The 18819-nt window shown below is 37.3% G+C and overlaps 1 protein-coding gene across 5 annotated transcripts in view; it reads left to right on the top strand.

Annotated features, from left to right (window-relative positions):
- The window catches only part of LOC134358954 (kinesin-like protein KIF20B), a 93468-nt gene that overhangs the window by 25639 nt on the left and 49010 nt on the right, over positions 1-18819 (top strand). For 4 of the 5 annotated variants that reach the window (XM_063071666.1, XM_063071665.1, XM_063071663.1 and 1 more), the window contains exons 7-15: positions 1564-1615; positions 3100-3327; positions 3438-3549; positions 3702-3770; positions 11277-11423; positions 13446-13608; positions 14749-15027; positions 15871-16010; positions 16890-17037. In XM_063071666.1, the coding sequence (XP_062927736.1) occupies positions 1564-1615; positions 3100-3327; positions 3438-3549; positions 3702-3770; positions 11277-11423; positions 13446-13608; positions 14749-15027; positions 15871-16010; positions 16890-17037 (1338 nt within the window). The remainder of the gene's footprint in view (positions 1-1563; positions 1616-3099; positions 3328-3437; positions 3550-3701; positions 3771-11276; positions 11424-13445; positions 13609-14748; positions 15028-15870; positions 16011-16889; positions 17038-18819) is intronic. The other variant, XM_063071664.1, reaches the window with a different exon arrangement.

The raw sequence follows: 18819 nt of genomic DNA, 5'->3' as shown, positions 1-18819 counted from the left end.
TCCTGTACTAGGTGAACAAAGATAATTACAATTAAAACGCATACTCTCAGTGGCTACTTTATTAGATGCGGAAGTGTACTTATTAAAGTGGCCAAAGGTCTGTAAGCCAGTGTCATCTCTGCTGCTGTAGCCCATCCACTTCCAGGTTCGATGCTCTTATGTACACCACTGTTGTAGCTTGTGGTTATTTGAATTACTGTCACCTTCCCATCTGCTTGAAGCAGTCTGACCATTATCCAATCTCATTAAAACATTTTTGCCCACCCAGTTGTCACTCACTGGATGTCTTGTCTTTCACAATATTCTCTGTAAACTCTGTAGACTGTTATGTTTGAAAATCCCAGATCAGCAGAGTCTGAGATACTCAAACCTAGCACCAACAGTCATTTTATGGTTAAATTCACTTGGACCACATTTCTTCCCCATTCTGATGTTTGGTCTGAACAACAAATGAATGTCTTTACTATGTCTGCATGCCTCATACATTGAGTTGCTGCCACACACTTGGTTGACTAGTTATTTGCATAAATGAGCATGTGTACAGGTGTACCTAATAAAGTGGCAATTAATTGTCTATCACCAATGGAGAATGGTGTTACAATGGACAACCTTCGGCACTGGTGTAGGAAATGAGTGGCTTTAACGGGTGCCACATGCTTGACTTCATGAGACCCAGGCACTTCAGTAATAGATTTATGTATGGATTGCACCTTGCAGTTGATTTGAATTTAATTGCTGACATGCTTCTTAATGCACTCTAAACCTAAGCATGAAAGAAAGACTGGAATTGCGAGTTCCAGAAGGAAAGTGTTTTTATGGTAGTCAATAAGCTGAGAGTAGTGGAGTGCTTTTTCTGTTGCCTTCAGGAAGATCTTGTCTCATTGAAAGCCAGTTGTTTCTGGTTAGTATTGATCACTAAATTTGGCTGGTTTCTGGGTGGTTAATGGAAGAAAAAGATTTTTGCAGTCACTCACAATATGATAAATGTTTACCTCTGACCTCAGAAAATTGGCACAAGTCTGGTAACGTGCATTATAAACTTTCACATTTCTGAAGTTTGATGCTGTCTGGTGACTGGAAAGCTGGGTCCATTTTTAAGGACCCCTACCACCCAGGACATGCGTTCTTCTCATTGTTACAATTATGAAGGAGGTACAGAAGCCTGAAAGCACACACTCAGTGATTCAGGAACAGCTTCTTCCCCTTTGCCATCTGATTTCTAAATGGATATTGAATCCATGAACACTACCTCACTACATTTTTAACTTATTTCTGTTTCTGCATTACTTACTTTAACTTAACTATTTAATATACAAATATGTACTACTTGTATTCAGTTTTTAAAAATATATTTATCATGTATTGCATTGTACTGCTACAGCAAAGTTAACAAATTTCATGTCATGTGCCGGTGATATTAAACCTGATTCCGAAGAGTTGATGTAATAACCCTCTGTATCGTAACTATTTAGATCATAGTTAGGTACATATTTTAAAGAATAATTCTACCCCTGTTTGTCATTGCTTGCTTTGCTACTAACATTATTTTAATTTTATTTTTAGAGTGACCAGTGCAATGGGAGCAATCACCACAGTTCACTAGATGCTACAGAAGGTATGTTGCGCGTGTATACTAACATAAGATGTACAATGCATGAATTCATGTTGCATAATGTAAACTTCAGTCACATTGAAATTAAAAATGCTCCCTTGAAAACTGAACACTAATTTGCTGTTGATGACTAGATCACAGGCTCATTGAAAGGTATTATTGGCAATCTTTTCTTGGCTTGGCTAATGATCTCCAGAAACTGCAGCAAATAAGATTTCCAATGAAGAAGTCTCATGTGAGTTGGAAAGTAATAACATGCAGGGAGTTCCACTTAAAAAAAAAAATAATATATTTAATAATTTAACTAATTTTAATAAGCGAGCTATGTATAATAGATTGATGTTGGGATCCACTGATTCAACTTACTGTCCAAGGAATTTACATGGACTGATCTAACTGGGCCATACATGGAGGTTTTATCTTGATAGTCTTTGATACTCTTGAGTCCAATGGTCTGAGTTTGAATAATTAAGTGTGAACTGTAGAGTGTAGAAGTACATCCCCAGTACAACAGCATTGGTAGAACAGTGTGACTATTTAATCTAGTTATATAGTTGGCTACCAGTACTTCCACTTGGATTTGTAAGCTGTATCCGGAACAATATTGGTGATTGTCTAGTTTTAAGATTGAAATAAAAAGGGGGTGGGGGTTAAAACGAAAGAGTATAACCTATTCAGATTATCATTTTAATACTTGTCCATTATTTTAAGATGATTGGTCTTGCAATTTTCCATCATGTAATTTTATGTAATGAACTCAGTCTGTCTCAATGTTGCATATTCTGATTGCCACATTATAGGAAGAATCTGTTGCACTGGAGAGCAGATGAGATTCACCGCGGTATTGCCCGAGTTGGAGCTTTTCTGTTTGAAGGAGAGACTAGATAGGTGGATTTGTTTTCTATGGAGTGGAAGAGACTGTGCGATGATCTAATAGAGGTTTATAAAATGATGAGAAATATTGATAGTAAAAATCTCTCTCCCTGTAGAGATGCAAAGGCAAGTCATAGTTTTGGGCCAGATGAAGAGTCTTGGCATGGAACTTCAACTGTCCACCCCCTCCATAAATGCTTTCTGTCCTGCTGAGTTCCTTCAGCATTTTGTGTGTTGGGCATAGTTTAAGGTGAGAGGAGATTGAGAAGGGATCTGAGAGGAGATTCTTTTCAGAGGATTGTTGGGATTTGGAAATGATCTGGCTGGAAAGGTGGTGTGGCAGATACTTTCTCAACATTTAATAAGCATCTTGATGAATATTTGAATTGCCAAGGCATAGAAAGCTATACACTGAGTGGGTAAGTGAAGTATCGTAGATGGGTAAATTGGCAGCATAGATGTAGTGGGTCAAAGGACCATTTTTTGCACCGTATGATGGACTTTAAACATCTAGATATTTAAACCAATTGATAGTTGTGTTCCATTTCATAATTTTTGTCCCCTTTAAAAGGATATAGTTTTGGTTAACAATAATGTTTATTTTTTTTTAAAAGCAGGAGAGTCACTGAAGTCACTTAGTATAGATTATGGTGAAGAATTAAAGTGTTCTGAAGAAGTTGCTGTGCGTGCTCCAGAAAGGTTCAGATTTTCGATCTGGGTTTCATTTTGTGAAATATACAATGAAACGCTTTATGATTTACTTGATCCAGTACCATGTAAATATCAGAAAAGAAACATACTTCGGCTTGTGCAAGATGCAAAAGGCAACACTTATGTGAAAGGTAATTGAGTGTATTTTCTGATTAGTAACTAATTTTTCTTTTTTGTTTATCTACTTTATCCATTCCATAAATTAAGATCCCTCCAAGATATTAGTATGCTTTTCCTTTAGATCTAAAATGGATTCAAGTTTCCAATGCAGAAGAAGCATGCATGATACTGAAACAAGGGAGAAAACAACAAAGTATTGCTTCTACAAAAGTCAATCATCTTTCAAGTAGAAGGTATTTTACTTTTCATCAGCATTTATATTTTGGTGTATTGTTATAATTAAATTTGCTGAACTTTGGTTGTGTGCTTCTGGGCAAAGTCACATGGCTTTTAGCTAGTAATTGTAAGTACATTTAAAATGTCTCTTAAAATGCTCTTTCTACAGCCACTGTACTTTTTCAATAAGAATCTTGCACATGGAAGCAGATGGCCTTCGGGTTGCCCGAGTCAGTGAGTAAGTAGTCTATTCTAATCAAGGAGGTAGCTTTTCAATGAAAATGCAATTGTAGAACTGCCAATCGGGTTTAACAGACCAATATTTTCAGAAAAGAGAAAGATGTACTGTAACTTTCAGGGTTTGCTATACTCTCAACGTTTTGGGCAACAGCTTCACCACAAATATTCAACAGGATGGAAATTGACTATGTGCTCCCTTGAGCCTGTTCTACCAATAACAATCATAACCAATTTATGCTTGAAGTATACCTTCGTGTATGCTTCCTACAGGGTTCAAAAATCTTATCAGTCTCCACTTTTGAGTGTACTCAAAAGGGTTGTGGACAAAGAATCCATATGGTAGTAAATTCCTATGATACACTTTGATTTATCACTCACCTTTTTAAAAAAAAAAGGGGAGGTGTGGGGAATCTCATCTTATTCTTTGCTCGCTCACCCTTAACGTTGAAGTCCAGGACCTGACTTCAGCTGGAGAAAACAGCATCTTATCTACCCTGTCAGTTCCATAAAAGTTTTTAAAATCTAGACTCAGTTATTATATCATTCTAGCCTAAATTATTTTTTAGTTGCAAAATGACACTTGTTAAGAGATTTTAAGCTACCTGAACTAGCTATATAAGCAACCTGCGTGATTTTAAAAAGCTTTCAATTGAAGATTTACCTTGCCCTTTTCTGATTCTAATTTTTCCGCCAGTGTCACTTTATCACAAGGGCTACTTGTGAAATCCTTAAAGAATTTCTGTCATTCAGAAGCTCTTTATCTAGTAGAGTTTGCATATCTCTTACATCAAGTTGTATAAAGATTACTCAAAATGACAGTTGCAATTTGGATTTGTTCTTCTACCCATCACTCACTTGCACGCAAACTGTTCATTTGACAATTGCTCACTAATGATATATTGCTCAGTATTTTGGATAATGGTTTTCGACAGCAAAGATATTTTTGCAGAAAAAGTACAAAGTCCTGAATATGTGATGGTAAATTGAGATGCAAGACAAACTTGTGGTATGAGAAAACTGCACAAGCTTGATTCCTCATCTCAAATTAGATGTATATTATTAGAAATGTCCAGAAAATACTCCTCGCTGAACCTTCATCTTAATATTTTGCCTGGAGGCCAAGAGATTGTATACTTGTGCCCTAATGGCCAACTTGTATTATATGAAATAAAATGATAAATAAAATAAAAAAATGTACATCTAACCAGCTGACTATTAAAACACAAGAGATTGTGCAGATGCTGGAAATCCAGAGCAATGCACAAAATGCTGGAGGAACGCAGCAGGCCAGGCAGCATATATGAAAATGAATAAATTTTTAATAGAAACATAGAAACAAGGTGCAGGAGCAGGCCACTCGGCCCTTCGAGCCTGCACTGCCATTCAGTACGATCATGGCTGATCATCCAACTCAGAACCCTGTACCTGCCTTCTCTCCATACCCCCGATCCCTTTAGCCACAAGTGCCATATCTAACTCCCTCTTAAATATAGCCAATGAACTGGCCTCAACTGCTTCCTGCGGCAGAAAATTCCACAGATTCACCACTCTCTGTGTGAAGAAGTTTTTCCTCATCTCGGTCCTAAAAGGCTTCCCCTTTATCCTCATTCTGTGACCCCTCGTTCTGGACTTCCCCAACATCGGGGACAATCTTCCTACATCGAGCCTGTCCAATCCCTTTAGAACTTTATACGTTTCAATAAGATCCCCCCTCAATCTTCTAAATTCCAGAGAGTATAAGCCTAACCGATCCAGTCTTTCATCATATGAAAGTCCTGCCATTCCAGGAATCAATCTGGTGAACCTTCTTTATATTTCCTCTATGGCAAGAATGTCTTTCCTCAGATTAGGGGACCAAAACTGCACACGATACTCTAGGTGTGGTCTCGCCAAGGCCTTGTACAACTGCAGTAGTACTTCCCTGCTCCTGTACTCGAATCCTCTTTCTATGAATCCCAGCATACCATTTGCCTTTTTCACAGCCTGCTGTACCTGCATGCCCACTTTCAATGACTGGTGTACAATGACACCCAGGTCTCATTGCATTGCACCTCCCCTTTTCCTAATCGGCCACCATTCAGATAATAATCTGTTTTCCTGTTCTTGCCACCAAAGTGGATAACCTCACATTTATCCACATTAAATTGCATCTGCCATAAATTTTGCCCACTCACCTAACCTATCCAAGTCACCCTGCATCCTCTTAGCATCCTCCTCACAGCTAACACTGCCGCCCAGCTTCGTGTCATCCGCAAACTTGGAGATGCTGCATTTAATTCCCTCATCTAAGTCATTAATATATATTGTAAACAACTGGGGTCCCAGCACTGAGCCTTGCGGTACCCTACTCGTCACTGCCTGCCATTCTGAAAAGATCCCGTTTATTCCCACTCTTCGCTTCCTGTCTGCCAACCAATTCTCTATCCACATCAGTACCATACCCCCAATACCGTGTACTTTAAGTTTGCACACTAATCTCCTGTGTGGGACCTTGTCAAAAGCCTTTTGAAAATCCAAATATACATCCACTGGTTCTCCCCTATCCACTCTACTAGTTACATCCTCAAAAAATTCTATGAAATTCGTCAGACATGATTTTCCTTTCACAAATCCATGCTGACTTCATCTGATGATTTCACCGCTTTCCAAATGTACTGTTACACATCTTTGATAACTGACTCTAGCATTTTCCCCACCACCGATGTCAGGCTTACCGATCTATAATTCCCTGGTTTCTCTCTCCCTCCTTTTTTGAAAAGCAGGGTTACATTAGCCACCCTCCAATCTTCAGGAACTAATCCAGAATCTGAAGAGTTTTGAAAAATTATCACTAATGCATCCACTATTTCTTGTGCTACTTCCTTAAGCACTCTGGGATGCAGACCATCTGGCCCTGGGGATTTATCTGCCTTCAATCCCTTCAATTTACCTAACACCACTTCCCTAATAACATGTATTTCCCTCAGTTCCTCCATCTCACTAGACCCTCGGTCCCCTACTATTCCCTACTAATGTTTCAGACTGAGACCCTTCTTTAGGACTATTACCTTGTTTTAATTTTTAAGGAATTAGTTTAAATTCAGCTCGAAACCACTTTTTTCCTTTTTTAAAAAAAAACGCAATTTTTTTTCTATGTTCATATATTGCTGCACTAACCAGAACAGAGATCAAAATCTGCATTTCTTTCAGCACCAGTGATATGTAATTATTGTTTAAATGACATGAATTATCTCAGTGTCTAATATTGTGATTGCCAGAAATAATGCCTCAGTTTTCACCAGTTTTTAAGAAAGGTATATAGGCAGTTGAATTGGCAAGGGGACAGGAGATGTTTCCATTTGTTCTTTAAATTCATAGCTTCCATTATTTAAATGGTGTCAAATAAATGACAAGAAAGCTATGGGCTTGGTCCAGTACATGTTTACAAAAAATTGTGCTCATTAACTTCATGGAAGTTATCGAGTAGCCAGGAATTTGCTGAACAATGGACTTAGGAGAGGTAGAAAAGGGCATGAGATGGCCTTAGTGAGTAGGATGAAGAAAAGTGCTTTACATGTATGTAAAGAACAGAAAGCTGATTAGAGTGAGGATAGAACCCATCAGGGATAGAAGAGGAAATATGTGCTTGGAGTTAGAAGAGGTAGGGGGAGGTCCTTATTGAATACTTTGCTTCAGTATTCACCAGTAAGAGGGGGGGACCCTGACATAAGTGGTGAAAGTATAATACAGGTTGATATGATAGAACATGTCAACAGTAAGAAAGAGGATGTGCTAAAGTTTTGAAAATCATTAGGATAGATAAATCCCCAGGGCTGGATGGGATATAACACAGGTTATTGTGGGAAGGAAGGGAAGAATTTGCTGCATCTTTGGCGATCATCTTTGCATATTCCCTGCTATAGCAGATGTACCAGAAGGTTGGATGGTGGCAAATGTTTTTTTGTTTAAAAGAAGAGTATTGTTTTAGTTCATTAGTGGTCAAATTGTTCACGGGAATTAGAGACGAGATTTATAAGCATTTGGAGAAGCGTCTAAATAAGGATAGTCAGTATGACTTTGTGAGGGGCAGGTTATATAAACCATATAACCATGTAACAATTACAGCACGGAAACAGGCCATCTTGGCCCTTCTAGTCCATGCTGAACTCTTACCCTATCCTAGTCCCACTGATCTGCACTCAGCCCATAACCCTCCATTCCTTTCCTGTCCATATATCTACTCAATATAACTTTAAACGACAACATAGAACCTGCCTCAACCACTTCTGCTGGAAGCTCGTTCCACACAGGCACTACTCTCTGAGTAAAGAAGTTCCCCCTCATGTTACCCCTAAACTTTTGTCCTCTAACTCTCAACCCATGTCCTCTTGTTTGAATTTTCCCCACTCTCAATGGAAAAAGTCTAACCACGTCAACTCTATCAATCCCCCTCATAATATTAAATGCCTCTATCAAGTCCCCCCTCAACCTTCTACGTCATCCCTACAAGCTATTTGAATTCTTCAAGGATGTGATAAAGCACATTGATCATGGTGGAGTAGTGGATATGGTATGTATAGATTTTGGTAAGTTTCCTGTGGTGGGCTCATTCATAAAGTCATGAGTCATGGAACCCATGGAAACTTGGCTGGGTGGATTCCAAATTTGCTTGCCATTGAAAGGTAGAGGGTGGTTGTAAACGGAATGTATTCTGCCTGGAGTTCTGTGATCACGGTTTTCCGCAGTGATCTGTTATGGGTCCCCTACTCTTTGTGATTTTTTAAAAAAAATTGTTATAAATGACTTTGAGGAAGTGGAATGGAAGGTTAGTAAGTTCAAAATAAATTTATTATCAAAGTATGCATATGTCACCATGCACAACATTAGATTCATTTTCTTGTGGGCATACTCAATAAATCCATAATAGAATAATAACCATTATAGAATCAATGAAAGACCGCACCAATTTGGGTATTCAACCAGTGTGCAAAATACAATGAACTACAAATACAAAAAGAAAGAAATAATGATAATAAATAAGCAATAAATATGGAGAACACGAGATGAAAAGTCTTTGAAAGTGAGTCCACAGATTGTGGGAACATGTCAATGATGGGGCTAGTGAAATTGAATTAAGTTATCCCCTTTGATCAATAGCCTGATGGTTGTGGGGTAATAACTGTTCCTGAACATAGTGCTGTGAGTCTGAAGCTCCTGTATCTTCCTAGTGGCAGCAACAAGAAGAGAGCATGACCTTGGGGGTAGGGGTTCTTTGTGATAGATGCTGTTTACCTGCTACAACTCTGTAGATGAGCTCACTGGTGGGGAAGGCTTTACCCGTTATGGACTGGGCTGTATCCACTACTTTTAATAGGATTTTCCATTCAAAGGCATTGCCGTTTCCATACCAGGCTGTGAAGTAGCCATTCAATATACTCTCCACTGCACATCTGTAGAAGTTTGTCAGGGCTTTAAAAGTCATGCCGAGTCTTAACAAAGTCTTAAGGAGGTAGAGGCGGTACCACGTTTTCTTCATAATTGCACTTGAGTGCTGGGCCCAGGAAATGCACTCTGAAATTATAATACTGAGGAATTTAAAGTTGCTGACCCTCTCCACCTCTGATCCTTCAATGAGGACTGGCTCATGCACCTCTGATTACGGATGACATGAAGGTTGATGGAATTGTTTAAGGTTGCTATAGGTTACAACGGGACATTGACAAAGTGCAGAGCTAGGCTGAGAAGAGTCAGATAGAGTTTAATCCAGGAAAGTATGATGTGATACACTTTGGGAGGTCAAAATTAAAGGCAGAGTACAAGATTGGTGGCAGGATTCTTAGTGTGGAGGAACAGGGATCATGGGGTCTACACTCACAGATCCCTCAGAGTTGCTGCACAAGTTGATAGGGGTGTTAGTAAGGTATATGGTGTGTTTTTCTTCATTAGTCAGGGGATTGAGTTTGAGAGCGTGAGGTAATATTGCAGCACTATAAAACCTGGTTAGGATAGATCTGGTTAGACCACACTTTGGATGTTGTGTTCAGTTCTGGTTGTCTCATTATGGGAAGGATGTGGAAGTTTGCAGAGGATACTTACCAGGATGCTGCCTGGATTAGGGAGTGTGTCTTATGAGGACAGGTTGAGTGAGCTAGGATTTTTCTCTGGAGAAAAAAGATGATGACCGGTGACTTGATAGAGGTGTAGATGATGATAAGAGGCATAGATCGAGTGGAAAAGGATAATATGAAGGGTCATAATTTTAAAGTGATTGGAAGAAAGTATAGGGGGAATGTCAGAAGTAAGTGTTTTTGTTTTAAACACGGTGCTGGATACATGAAACATGCTGCCAGAGTTGGTTGAGGCAGATAGATTGGAGGCACGTAATAATTGTTTAGGCATATGGATGATAGAAAAAATGGAGGGCTACGTAGGAAGGAAAGATTAGATTGATCTTCGAGTAGGTTAAAGGATCAGCACAGCATTGTGGACTGAAAGTCCCTAACTGTGCTGTAATGGTCTATGTTAAGTGTATCATTATTATACTGTATGTAACTGCAGAATACTGTTTAGTCCTAGTCCTGCACTTGTGTTTTAGTTCACATTGTAATGCAAAGTAGTGCCCAGGTCAAGAAAAGTCTCACATCTGCCAGAGCAATCAATTAAAGGTCATAATGTCTTGTAAAAATAATCTTTTAACATTGCAAAAATGTCCCAGGTATTTGTAGCATTAGCACACAACCAATAGTGATACTAGGTCGCTTAGCAGATTGTTTGAACAGGTAACCACAAACTTGCCAAAGAAATCCGTTTTTTAAAAAACCATCTTGAAAGAAAAACAGTTTCTCAGCCTGAAATATTATTTAATCCCATTCATAGTCCTTCGCTCCACTGACTTGCTAAGTTCCTCTGGCATTTTGTGTGTGTTGCCCTTTGATTTAAGAGTAATTTGATGGAGTCTGTGGTAGTTGAAGCACGACTGCACTGTTGACTTAACTATGATGAATAGCATAGCGGTTAGTAGACGCTATTATAGTCGGTGTTCTGGAGTTCAGATTACAATTCCAGCGCTGTTCTGTTAAGAGTTTGTACGTCCTCCCTGTGAAATGCAGGCGTTTTCCCTGGGTGCACCAGTTTCCTCCTATAGTCCAAAGATGTTCCATGGGTTAATTAGTTATTGTAAATTGCCCTGTGACTAGGTTAGTGTTACTCTATGCTGTATTGCTAAATAAATAAAATTGTTGACTGTCAGAATACGGAAGTCTAGATATCACTTAATGAATGCCAGGCTGGAGGAGTTTAGAGAAGAGATATGAAGCCATGGAGGGATTGTTAATTAAAAAGATAATTTTAAAAAGACTTCGATTCTCTAGAAGGTAAATCAGCAAGCATAGGTGGAGAGGATGGTTGTAAGGTACAATGCAGGTTAACTCATTTGGATTTGTTTAAATTTATGATGAGAAGGTGAATATTATAAATCATTTAATTTTGATTCTGTTACTTTTGCTCTTGGCTACTTCACCTACAGGTTGTCTCTTTGCGATCTTGCGGGATCAGAACGGAATGCAAAAACAAAGAATGAAGGTGACAGGTTGAAAGAAGCTGGAAACATTAATACCTCTTTGCTGATTCTTGGAAAATGCATTAATGCATTGAGACATAACCAAATTTCAAAGTAAGAGGAGCCTTTCTTCTATGCTCTCTATTCATAAGTAAAGTGCTTGCTTAAAGTTATTCTTATGTTTGAATGCAATCTTAATGCAGCTTTAGCAGAGATAAAAATTGCAAATGAATGTTTTTTTTAAAATTTGTTTTCATCCTCTGTCTACATTCATGTTATTTTAAGATGAAATTCCTAATAATAAGAGACTGATGTTTTGTAATCTCTGATAATCCAACAATTAATGGTTTGGAATTTGTGATGCTTTAGCATGTGGCTGATTCATAACTCAAGAACATGAGTTGGGGTTCCAGAGTGCAAGCAGGATGTGTGCCCAGAGCTCAGGCTCTGGAGTGAAGTTAGGACTGGGGTCTGGACTTTGGAGAGAGTTTGAGGTCAGAGGTAAGGGTGGGTTTAGGAACACGAATAGGTTTGTAATTGGAATTCTTGTATACTTCATATTCCTCCTTAATCTTGTTAGTTCATTGGAAATTTATTGTACACTGTAACATTTTACAAAAACGGTGAAATAAAAATGTGTTTGGCAATTGATAGGTGTAACATCCAAAGATCTGAAAGTAGTATCCCTTCTTGCCCCTTCACTTCTTACCTGTCCATCACTCATCTCTGGTGTTCCTCCTCCCTTTCCTCATGTGGTCCACTGTTTTTTCCTATCAGATTCTTCCTTCAGCCTTTTATTCCTTCCACCTAACATCTCCAAACCTTTTACTTCATCGGTCCATCCATTCATCCCTCCTTCCCTATTCTACCCACCTTCCCCCTCATCTGATATCGCCCATCCCCAGCAAACTTGTACTCCTTCACCTCCTCCTATCTTTGTATTCTAGTCTTTTTTCCCTTCCTTTCAATTCCTGATGAAATATTGACTGTTTATTCTTCTCTTGGCTGATGCCTGACCTACTGAGTTCTGTCAGCATTTTGTATCTTATCTGTGGGAGGAAGGGTCAACATATCAGTTAAAACCTGCATTCCTCCCACAGTTGCTGATTTATCTGTTGAGTTTCTATAGAAATTTGTTGGTATGGAAAATCTGTTAGCGTGGTAGCATCACTGTCCCAAAGGTGCTCAGCTGTCTGTTTTACTGTAGTTATACATTGTTGGTGAGGTTACTCATGACTGCCTGTTACAAAATTAGGACATTTTTGGCTGTAATGGCCCTTTTTATATTCAATTGTAAATGATAGTAGACCAGCTCTGATTAGATAAAAATGCTAAAAGAATTTATTGTAGTTTCCAGTATGCATCTGGTTGAGGTAAATCAGTTAGCTTGGGTTTCCACAAGATAAAAAGATATATCAACTTAGAACCTGGAGAGGAATTTGAGAACTTCAGGCTCTAATTGAGGTACTAAATAGTAAAGTGAGATAAATGAAGTGGATGTTTACTCATCGAAAACAAGTTTAGTACACATCTGAATAATCTTACTCAGGGAAATAAAGGTACATCAATCTGAATTATAATCTTGTTTTTTTTTTAAAGCATCTTTTACATCTACACAAGAAAGAGAAGAGGCTTCATTTAATGTTGTGCCTGAAATATAGCATCTTTAGCATTTAAGCATTAAGATTTTGCCTAGATTAAATCTCCGGAATAGTTTGAGAATAGCTAACTATTTGATTTAGCTCTAACACCATGACCTGTAATCCACCAGCAAGTTACTACTTAATGCATGGATCCTAACAATCCAAACTTTGGGTTTATTTGCCAAAGTTCTGATAAAACTTCATTTTGCCTGCTATGATCAAGGACATCAAGTTTTTTTTTATCATAGCAGCAGCTTAATGTACAGAAAATCTAAAGTTTTTCTGCTGCTGCATTAAAACATTTCATTAGGCAAATTTTAAAACTTTTCGCTGATGGACTCTTTAAAATTGAAGAGTTTCTGTTGACATACTGTATGTTCGTGAAATATCTGTAAATTATGTTTTGAAAATTGATTATTTTAGAAAGGAGATTGTCTTATCAGTGAGATCCCAAAAAAAAATGACCTTTTTAAAGATATTTTATTTCTCTTAGGACGCACAGCCATGTTCCATTCAGAGAGAGTAAGCTTACTCGCTATTTCCAAGGGTATTTCTCTGGGAGAGGAAAAGTTTGCATGATTGTTAATATCAGCCAATGTGCTTCTATGTATGAAGAGACACTTAATGTCCTAAAATTCTCTGCTGTTGCACAGAAGGTAAGTTAAGTTTGTAAATTGCTATTATGTCATGATATTATGATGATTAAAATTTCAGTTATGTAATTGAATACTTCTGTGGTTTCTATCATTTACAGAAGAATTGTAGTTTAAAGTTCTCTAGCAACCTGTGATTATTGTCTTATTCTATACAAACAGATTGGGGATGGGGAACAAAATCATGTGGATTTGAGTAAATTTAGTTTTTTCCTACAAATTTAAGTTTGTAACTGCTTTAGTTTTTTTTAACTTATTTCAAGAACATCATGCCTTCTCCTTGTGGTACTTACTAAGATCATTTGATTCTATGAATTTAATCAGAATTTCCAGGAATTGTGGTTGAAATGAAGACCAGTTCAAATATTCTTCTAATTTAATATGATCAAATCTGGAACTTGCATATGAAAATAATTGGAAAATATAAATGACCATTGTTTTTCACTAGACTCTTCAGTATGTTTAGCATTGCTATTGCCATTCAGAACTTTGATATCTATAGATACTGACAATAGCTTCTGTTTTTTTAAGGTATTATTCCACTTCTTATTGCTAAGCACACAGAGTAATGCAAGCCAAATTGCACTTACAGCCATTGACATGTATGGATTTATGACAAGGAGCTTTGAGTAAATGATAGTTTAATAAGTGGAAGGGGAATGTTTATTTCTCTTGCATGTACATGTAGTTATGGTCTGTAGGTCATTGACTGAAACACTATTGGTAGCAGATAAATTCTAATTGGGAGTTGAATATCTACTTGAAAAGGCTTGATTAGAACTAATGGTATAGATTTTTCAAACACTTGACACAGTAATTGGCACTTTTTGTGTCAAAGGGAATAGTTTAACAGCATCTAGTTGTAATTTGGAATAGGATTTATCAGCACAGTTACTATTTTCCAGCTTTTGATAAAGGAATTGTGGGGACAATAAGCCTCATGTTGCTCAATTCTTGATCTCACTCTTAACAACTAACTCTGCCTGCTATAGTATGACAGTAACTTAGCATAAACTTGGAGCAGCACCTTCTTTTCCTTCTAAGCACATTATTGCCAGATAGACTTGGAAATTAAACAATTTTGGGTAAATCACATAAAGTATTTTATTTTTGGATTCCTTATTGAATTATTCTTTCCCCTAGATTCTGCTTGATTGTTCAAAATTTTTTCCTGTCCATTTGGTTTCAAAACGATCAGCCAGAGCTCTTTCACTGATTATCAATAACGCAGAAACTGAATCCTCCTTGGTGAAAAGAGAAACAATTTCTTGGGATGCTAGTCTTGAGGATGTAGTTGAAATGGAGGAAGGTGATTCAGAGGCAATCGATCTAACTGATGTAAAGCAGATGGAAGAGGAGGAGGAGGAAGAGGAGGAAGAAGAAGAAGAAGAGAATATAGTAATAGGAAAAAGCAATTATGAGGTAAATGCATTGCATTTTTCCATCTTGGTACAAAACTGAAAATATTTTTTTACTGTGTACAGTCTTAAATTGAAGATAATTATTTGCTAAAAGCTTCATAAACTGCATGATATATCTTTAAATGGAGGTTGTTGAAGTGGTTTTGTTCATTATGTTGATAACCAATTTAATATGTTCCAGATAAAAATAGTTAATTAATTCAGTGTGCATTAGAAGGAAAAAGCAGGGATTAATCTATTACATGTAAATTAGAAGTTAGTATTTCCAGTCACCACCACAATTTATGATGTATGCTGAAGTCAATATCTCATAACTGATGACTTATTTCTTGTCTTTTTCTTTGGCTGTTTCTGTTAATGGAAGTTCTCTGCATCTGAACAAAATGGCCACATTACAAGAGTTCTAATTGTTTGTTCATTACCTTAAACTTTGGTTGAAGCAGGTCCTTGATTTGCAAGAGACCAGTTATTTTCTTTGAATGAGAAAGATCTGCTATCTGATCCTCCTAAAGGAGGGGTCTATAGAGGTCAGCCTCAGGTTTATGGATGGTGCTTTTTGGAGTCCAACATTTGATATTGAGGGAAGAATGAAGAGAAATCAGTAGTATAGCCAGCTATTCCTCCTTATGATGTAAAGTTGCTTTGGTTTCTGACTTTTCACCACCAATGGATCATTGGTGTAAAACATTCATCCTGTGGCTTGCTTTGCAAATTTGCTGTTGTAACAGTATTGCAGTTCATCATGTTTAGTGCTATTTGGAGGTATTTTCCACAATTATATTTTTAAATATTTCAGTTAAATAACAAAATTGTTTGGTTTATGAATTTTGTTTTCAAAATATAGAAATTGCTGATTTATATACAAGATCTGAAAAACAAGATTGTTGAGGAAAAAAAAGAAAAGGTGATCATGGAAAACAAAATCCGTGAAGAAGTTTGCCAAGAAATGGAAAAATACATGTCTCAGTTTGAAAATGCTTTCAGGTATATTGTGGGTGATTTAAATGAAACTAATAATGCTGTCAACTTTGAAAGTACGATTTTGAGGGAAATTTTTTTGTTAGTAGGAAATAAATCATTTAAGAAAAGCTATGATAACTTGATATGAAATAACTGCTACCCTTTGCTTTCAACCTCCATGTCTGAAATTGTGACAACTAAAGTGCAAGCAGGATCTGACATATTTAAAAAAAAAAGTTTTTTGCACTTGTATGTAAATGTTACGTAATTGTGTACTTCCTGAGTACTTAATTGCTTAAGTATAAAGGATCATCAGATTTTAAAACATTATTATGTCTTTTTCATATCCTAAGCAATGCAAAATAAGCTACAGTAAATTGTTTTGGGATTATTCCAATCTAAGAAAACTCCCCCAGTGAACATCAGCAAAAAGCAAATTTGCATTATCAATTTAAAATCAGTTCTGTTTCCAAGTGGTAACGGGTTCTCTTCCTGTTACCTGATTTTTGTTTTCTTCTTTCCATCTTTTTAATCATTGGATCAAGTATCATGACCAATTTTAAATGGTAAACTAATTAGGTGTGAGACGTATCAGTGCAGATTGTCAAGGAGAAAGTTTCATGTCAAGAGGCAGGGAAACAGGATATTTCAGATATTGTCTAGATCCTCGCATGTTTATTTGTATTCCGTATCCATATTTTGTACTTCATTCTCCAAGTTTCTCTAAACCGTTAGGAATGCTAATTTTCCCGCTCTTTTCACTTCATAAGATCCTATACGAAAACATAACCTTAATTGAGATTCTCTATTGTTGGAACATTGCCTGCTGGGCATTTATGGCATTCATTAAATAGAATTTCATTATGTTTATTTTTCATTTGGGTCATCGTTTTTTTCCCCCAGGGAACGTGCAAAGGAAGATAGTAGATTAACAGAAGATAGAATTGAAAAACGCAACGATATATTTCAAACTTTAGTCAAAACATATGTTGCTATTGACCAAAATGAGAATTCTATTTCTGAAGAATGTATTGAACCAGAAATCAGTCAGGTGGGTATGTTTCTGTTTTCAGTTGAAACTATAATTTAAGAGATTTATTTGTATTCTTGAGAAACAGCATGTGCATTTGCTTTTTAAAGCCTAATGTAACCAACCCTGGTTTGAAATTTTGTCTTCTAGCTTGTGTCTTTTTGGGTTATTTCTGACACTGGTTAATAACAGAATCATAGCAATGTAATGTAACACATCATTGAGTCGTGGCTGAAAGGCCATAGCTGGGAGCTTAACTTCATAGGGTATACTTTGTATCGAAAGGACTGGCAGGAAGGCATAGGCAGTCGTGTGGCCCTGTTGGTAAGAGATGGAATTATATCCTTAGAAGGAGGTGCCATGGGATCAGAGAATGTTGAGTCTTTATGGGTAGAGTTAAGAAACTGCAAGGCCTCCAAATTGTAGCCAAGTTGTGGGATTGAATTTGCAAAGGGAGCTGGAAAAGGTAAGTAATAAGGGTAATGTCGCAATTGTAATGGGAGACTTCAATTTGCAAAGAGATTGGGGGAAATCTCATTTTTGGTAAATATTTAGAGTCATGGAGCATGCATGAATTCAGGTCCTATGGCCCAACAAATCCATGCTAAAGATCGTGTCCATCTAGCTAGGCCCAATTTCCTGTATTTGGCAGATATCCATCTAAGCCCTGCAGCCCCACGTTCCTTACTGCACCTGCCTCAACCACTTCTTTGGCAGCTTATTTCATATATTCAACACCCTCTGCTTGAAAAAGTTGCCCCTCAGGTCCCTTCTAAATTTTCCCCTCTTGCCTGTTACCATCCATCTTATCTATGCCCCTCATAACTTTAAACATTTCTATAAGGTTGCTTCTCATTCTATGGAATAAAGACTTAGCCTGGCCAATCTCTCCATATATCTCAGGCCCTCTGGTCCTGAAACCTCATCATAAATCTTGCATGCGTTCATTCCAGTTTAACCACATTTTTCCTATAATATGGTGACAAAACCATATGCAGTTCTTCAAGTATGGCTTCACCAATGATATATACAACTGTAACATAATTTCCTCATTTTTATTCTCAATGCCCTGATTGAAGAATCAGATCAGAATCAGGTTTAATATCATTGGCATATGTTGTGAAATATATTGTCTTGCACCAGTATATTGCAATAAATAATTAAAAGACTATAAATTACAATAAGAAATATAGCTATCTCTCTATAATAAATAAATATATTGTTCATTCAGAATCTGATGGTGGTGGGGAAGAAGCTGTTCCTAAATTGTTGAGTGTGTCTTCAGACTCTTCCTCCTCTTTGTTGGTAGCAATGAGAAGAGGGCACGTCCTGGGTGTTGGGGGTCCTTAATGATGAATGATAGCTTTTTGAGCTGTCACCTTTTGAACAAGTCCTCGATGCTGGGGAAGCTAGTGCCCATGAATGGAGCTGGTTGAATTTGCAACTTTCTGTAGCTTTTTTCAATCCTAAATAATGACCCTTCCATACAAAGTAAGGATACAGCCGGTTATAATTGTCTTTCGGTATATCTGTAGAAATCTGCATGAGTCTTTGGTGACATACCAAGTCTCCTCAAATTTGTAATGAAATGGAGCAGCTGTTGTGCCTTCTTTGTAATTGCATCAATATGTTTGGCCCAGGATAGATCTTCAGACATGTTGGCTTGAAGCAGCTCACTCTTTCCACTGCTGATCCCTTGATAAGGACTGGTTGTGTGTTGCTGTGACTGAAGTTCACAATCATTTCCTTGGTTTTATTGACATTGAGTGCAGGATCGTTGTTTTAAGATCTGCATATTTAAAA

Source organism: Mobula hypostoma, chromosome 19 (genome assembly GCF_963921235.1).
Source record: "Mobula hypostoma chromosome 19, sMobHyp1.1, whole genome shotgun sequence".
NCBI classification, from domain to species: domain Eukaryota; kingdom Metazoa; phylum Chordata; class Chondrichthyes; order Myliobatiformes; family Myliobatidae; genus Mobula; species Mobula hypostoma.
This window is presented reverse-complemented; position numbering and strand designations above follow the sequence as displayed.